General features: G+C 39.4%; 1 protein-coding gene across 1 annotated transcript in view; it reads left to right on the forward strand.

Annotated features, from left to right (window-relative positions):
* Window positions 1-4658, forward strand: part of LOC146590600 (fatty acid-binding protein 5) — a 5191-nt gene extending 533 nt beyond the window's left edge. Inside the window, exons 2-4 of the mRNA XM_085314326.1 lie at window positions 2430-2602; window positions 3526-3630; window positions 3768-4658. Coding sequence (XP_085170452.1) covers window positions 2430-2602; window positions 3526-3630; window positions 3768-3818 — 329 coding nt within the window. The 3' untranslated portion in view covers window positions 3819-4658. The remainder of the gene's footprint in view (window positions 1-2429; window positions 2603-3525; window positions 3631-3767) is intronic.
* The last annotated feature ends 1612 nt before the right edge of the window (window positions 4659-6270 follow it).

The following is a 6270-nucleotide window of genomic DNA, read 5'->3' on the forward strand; positions in this document are numbered from 1 at the left end:
GAAACGCCGGGCATCGCCTCGAAACGCCGGGCATCGCCTTCCGCGAGGGGCCCGCGCGGCCGCAGGTGCCGGGCGCGCCGGGCCCGCCGCGCCCCGCAGCCCGCCCCTGCTCGGCCCCTCCGGCCGCTGCCTCGGAGCCGCGCTGCCCCAGCGCTGTGGGGCCGCCGGGCCGGCTCGACCCGAGTCGGTTTTCGGGGGAGGCAGCTCGGGTGTCTGCGCGCCGGAGGCAGAGATGAATCATAACGGGATGGGCTGCCTGCCAGTAACTGGGGGCTAGCTGCATCGCAGAAGGGGACTTGCGTTCTCCTGTGGGCAGCACCTTAACTGGGAGGGGTGGTCCTGACCTACATGTAGTCCAGGTTGCTACATACTTTGTAACCCTAAATTATTTTTAAAAGTACAGAATCAACACCAGGAGTCTATTCTGAAAGCTCAGATCTCCCCCTTCCCTGTGAGCATCCAGCCTCTGTAACAGGTTACAGAAACCTTGTTGTGTGTGTGTGTAACCCAGTGAATCCTGAATTATCTTCTGCACATTAGTCGCTCTGGAARGCTAGGTTACCTTCTCCAGAGGTGGGCAATGTGGCCCTGAATCTCCCTAGAAGGTGAGGAGAAAGGCGTTCAGGCCTCACATTCTTCATGTAAAGTATAAAAATCATCACTGCATTTATGCTCTGCAGATGGCAGTAGCTGTAATTGCATTTGGTGAGAGGCCTATCAGTATGCACTAGGTATGCTCTGAGGATGCCTTCTAGACTGAGCCTTTTTGGAAGCTTTGGTGGAGGACAAGTGAGACTTCAAAGCTCAGCTCAGTTCACCCACGCGGTGATGCCACCACACTGCTCACATCTGATGAGCCAGGATGAGGCAAATGCCCCAGGTTGCAGTTTCAAAGTAGAAATTATGCGTTGCAACCACTAAGCGCCTCCTATGTGTAGGCAGCAGCTGGATGTTGTTTGTTTGTTTTTTAGATCCCAATCTTTAAAAAGTTACTTTTGYTTTTGTACAATTACTATTTACACAACTGAATTTATCTCAAGTCACACTTTAGAAGCCAGTCCTTTGTTGGATCTTGCCCTTGCTGGCTACTGACACAAATTTCTGCTTTTGATCCTAGAGAGATGCACTGTAAATGAGATTCTGCAGATTCTGCTCAGTCTGCATATAAGAATATTTAAGGATAGAGTGAAGAATTTTGAATTTTACTATTTACCATATGGGAAAAATGAAGAGCTTGGGGAAAAAATGTGGCATATGTGCTCGGTTGGATTCCAAGGTGTAGCTGATGAAATAACTCACTGAATACTCCGCACTGGATACGAACAAAGGTGGTGGAGTTGCTATGATGATAACTTTAATTTCCAATCAGAAAACCTGGATTGAGGAGAACTGGTTTTTGTTATGAATATTATTTTCTCTTTTACATCCCTGAGGAAACTTATCTTTGTGTTTTGGTGTCACCCTCACCAAAATAACCTATACACTCCAGGCTAGCACTGTGCTGTATGTGACCGTGTTTTCTAACTACACCAGCTACAGAGCACAGATATTCACTTACTTGGTGGCACTTTCTGCTCCATCTGATTGTCCATCTGTTCTGGGTTCAGATCTGTGTTTTCCAATTTGATGGATTCCAGCTTGTTGCCCATGTACCTTATTTATATCTGTCTTCATGAGAGATCAAAGAGACTCAAGCAAAGCACTTGAATGGTACATGTAGGAGCTGAATCAGTGTCAATCTTTTCTGATGAAGGTTTTGAAGTCTGCTTTTTCAACATGATACTCTTACTCTGCTGAATTTCAAGTCATGATGCAAAAGTCCTTGATYGCAAGGTCCTTGTGTATGTGTGTATGTAAGCTGTCTAAGGACACTATTTTGCTGATAGGAGTATTCTCATTCAGCATTCCTTACTTTGCATACYGGATGTAGAAGATGAAACTTCAAAAGCAGCACATTTAAAATTCTGTGAAGAACTAAGGAGGGGGTATCTGGAGTAAACTGAAATAAATATGCAGGTGGACTCATCTGTCAGCTAAAAATTGTATGCAGAATTTTTAAAGCATTCAAAAGCTGAAGGGAAAAAATCTATATTAGTTATTGCTTTTGTTTGTTTTCCTGATTGTTGCTTATTTCTGTTTGTAAAAAGTTGATGTTGAGTTTTGAAAGGGCTGCTAGACCTCCAGAGGGCAAAATAGATTTAACTTTAGCTCCCTGACCACGCAAGACAATAAGCCTGCAGATAAGTTTTTTTTTTTCCTTCCCCATCAATGGATAATTAAAAACATACTCTTTCTCTGTGGCTCTTGAGCTTTAGTTCTCAAGTGTACTTAAGTGCCTAATTAAATGGAAATTAGATGTTTGAATTCTTGTCTCGACCTAACCCTTGGGGTTTAACTGGCTTTGTGATATTGTTTCTCTTGCTTTGCAGGTGTGGGTATGGCCATGAGAAAAATGGGAAGTATGGCCAAACCGGATGTTTACATTATTAAGGATGGAGATACAATCACTGTAAAAACAGAAAGCACCTTCAAAACTTCACAGTTCAGCTTCAAGCTTGGTGAGAAATTTGAGGAAAACACGTTAGATGGCAGGAAAACTCAGGTCAGTACACTAGGCGTTCTACTGAGCAAACCCAGTCCTTTGGGTGGTTCACAGMTAAAGATAATAGTTAATGTGAGCATCAAAAAAATTTTTTTTAACAATGCTTTGTTTGATGGACTACTGCCACTTTAAGTCTCATTGAAATCATTTTGTTCTTCTGGATTAAGCAATCTGTAAAGAGGGAAAATGCTGAAACTAACAATATAAAACAGCATTGTGCTAATAAAACTAACAGACTTCTAAATGCTAAAGGCCAAATGCCACTTTATTTGAAGCCAATGGAGAAAATCCCATTGATGTTTAATCAGAGGCAGCCCTACAGTAAACCTTACTGCTCATTCCCTCATATTTGCATAACAAGAGTCTGTTTCAGTGTGCAAGTGGATAACTTATACACAAAGCAAAAATGTGAATCGCAGCCCCTAATCACCAGTTTTAGAAAGCARAGAGGCCTGAGTGGGGAGAATATTCATGCCAGAGGAGGTTAAACACAAGGAAACCCTCAAATGTGTCTTTTCACCAACTTATGTGAGAGCTCTGTGTAGCATTCTCCCCTTTTGGTCACGCACTGGTAATTCATCTGTTATTGCAAGATCAGATAAATGTGACACAAAAGCTCGAAGCCCATGTACAAAGAGATGAAYAGAGAGCATCGTCTGCTCTTGTTAATTGAAATTGTGCATGCTGTCAAAGGTCTGCTTCATGCAGGCTTGTGTCACARCAGTGACTGAACAAGCAGTGAGATAATGTAAGAACAAGATCAATGAAAAATTTGGGATAAAATCCTTGCTTTGTAGAAGTCAAYGGCAAAATTACCGTTGAGTGAGCTGGAATGGGGAACTTTCCTTTTGAAATAAGGTGTTAGAAAGCAGCCTTCGTCAAGTCCCGTGGGTAAAATATTAATGTTCTGATTCCTTTTTCAGACCCTTGTCACCTTAAAAGATGATGGGTCATTGATTCAGGAACAGGAATGGGATGGCAAGAAGACCATAATATCACGGAAACTGGTGGATGGACAATTGGTGGTGGTGAGTTCAGCTTTGCTTTCTGTTCATTGAGTTGCTAGCTGGTAGCCTGACGTGTAAGTCTAAGATTTCTAGCTGCAGCCTCTTTCCTTATATTCTGCATGGATGCAAATTAATGAATTCATTTCTTTATTTTCTAGGAATGTGACATGAATGGTGTCAAGTGTATTAGAGTCTACCAGAAAGCATGAGGACAGGTCTTCATATTCTGTAGGAACTTGCTACAAACAACTCAGTTCAGTGGACAGAGCTCCTTTACACTCCATTTTTTCCTTTTCCCTGTTTTCTAGTATTTCAATGAACTGAGTAGCTGTGTGCAATCCTTTTTAAAAGCCGTGATGTAACTATTATGTAACTATTTYGATCTATTGAGGCTATTAAATACAATTTTCAAATATACAAAGTGGAARTGTTATTATAGTGGAATTTTAAAGTGAGCTTTTATAAAAACTCAGTTTAGTTTTAGGCTCCACTGGGTTCAGTTCAAGATAGTATGTATCTTCTCACTAATGGTAACGAATGCTTAACARCAAACTGAATTTTGACCAACCTTCCCATGCTTAATTGATAAAGTAGTAAATTCTGAAATAGAAATAACTTCAGAGATGGAACTTTGAGTGGTTTTTCTATCTTGTGAGCTTCAAAGTAAATAGAATTGGTTGGGGAAAGATAAGTTTGGTTGATATTTAAGCAAAGGAATGCATTTTCATGGGTAGGTTTGCTTTTCTTTTTCATGTTTCAAATCCAGAAATTTCTTACCTGGAAAAAAAAAACAAAAACAAAACAAAAAAAATAGTGAGCCAATTGGCAAGATTAACTTAAGAAACACGAAAGTGCTTTGTTGAAAGGAAATGTTATTCTGAGAACACACTTTGTTTCCTTGCAAAACTCTTATTTCCTGTCTGTATTCTGAAAACTCTTAACCAAAATCTATTGAAATATTGCCTAAAATTTAAAGCCTCATTTTTTAGAAAACTGGATAGAAATGGAGTTTATGTGCTTTAAAGTGCCATAATAAATAATAAGACGTATCAGTGTGTTGAGTATTACTTTGTATTGCACTGGTTGGGAAATGGAGCCTTTGACACTAGTATTCTTCCAAAGAGATCTCAGATCAGACTCAAATACAAAGTTTAGGTGAAGTTCTGTCTGTGGAGTAACAGGTGGTGGAGAGGTTTCTACCAGATTCAGAAATCTGCTGAATAGCACAGTCACACTTCCAGTTTGCAGCATCAGTCAATGCAAAATCCATTGTTTCTTCAGCGTTACAGATATTTAGATGCTCCATGTATAYATCATATTATTGAGCTCTCCTCAATGCAGGTGAAAAGTCTGTATGTTCATCTTAGCAGACATGGAAATTGAATTTTWCTGAAACTTTGGATTATTTATCTTTTATAATTTCTTGAGTGTTTATGAATCATCCCTTCCATCTACGTTATCTGAAGGCATTTATAGATGCAGCGTGTTTCTTACAACCTTTCTTCTTACTCTATATAGAATCTTTCCTGCTCCCTAAGTTTATGAATTGGCCAATCTTAATATCACTTYTATTTTGTATTTTTCCTGATTTAGTGTGAACCCTGAAGGCCTACATGGTATTCCACTACACTGGACATTAAAAAAGATGCTTTTTGTTATTAGGGGACAGAATCCCCCATAGAAACAACAGAAATAGAAAACCATTTGATCTAAAGAGAAACTTGTTTCACAATTGGAAATACATTAAACAGTAGCAGGAGAATGGATGCAGCAATCCATCATACAAAAGAAGCAGAATGTTACTTCTTTAAGCAATGTGGGTTGCTGGTCTATCACTTACTGCTTGCTGCCTGTTTACTCTTCTGATGTCGTGTAGTGTTAACTGTTTATCTTTCATTTGGATGGAAAAAGCTTCCAATGTCTTTTATAGGACATCCGTTTTGATTACAATGAGATCATTTCTTGTAAAGTGAAAGGCAGAAGAATATCTTTTTACAGTAATTTCCTATGGAAAAAAAGGCTTTTAAAATCTGTATTGGGGTGTGTGCACGCTCACATTTCCCTCTATTAATTTTTTGAACGTACTCTCTAATGTGAAGCAGAGGCCAGAGGTCCCAAAGATAATCATTCATCTACAAATGACATGAAAATAGGTGGCCTGATAAATGAGATAGGCTATTAAAGTGCCTTGATGACAGAAAGGCTGCACATGGAAGTCCCACTTCATTTGACATTGAATGGAAGAAAAACACTATAAACACTCTTGGCACACATAAACAGTTTTCTTAGATTCTGTAAGACACAAAGCAACAGGAAATTACAATTCTTTAGAACTAATTCTCCAGAACTGCTGAGGCTCACATGTTTATTTGCTTTATTTTGAAGTGAACTTAGCATATGTTGCTGGTGACTTCAATGTAAGTGTATTGTGACCTAGAACTACCAGTCCTAGATTAAACCACATAGTAGAAAGGATGCTCATTTTATACTATCAAAGGCCAAGATTTATTATGTTCAAGGCCTACAAATATAATTTCCATCCAGATTATTTCTATTCATTACTATACAAGAAAAAAGATTTTTTTCTTACTGTTTTTTAAGGAGTGTAAACAAAATGTGCTAAAATAACGAATTGTCTTGAGAACTGAATAACTCACTGTA

The sequence above is a fragment of the Rhea americana genome, unplaced genomic scaffold, assembly GCF_003343005.1.
Source record: "Rhea americana isolate MKP2758 unplaced genomic scaffold, rheAme1 scaffold_40, whole genome shotgun sequence".
NCBI classification, from domain to species: domain Eukaryota; kingdom Metazoa; phylum Chordata; class Aves; order Rheiformes; family Rheidae; genus Rhea; species Rhea americana.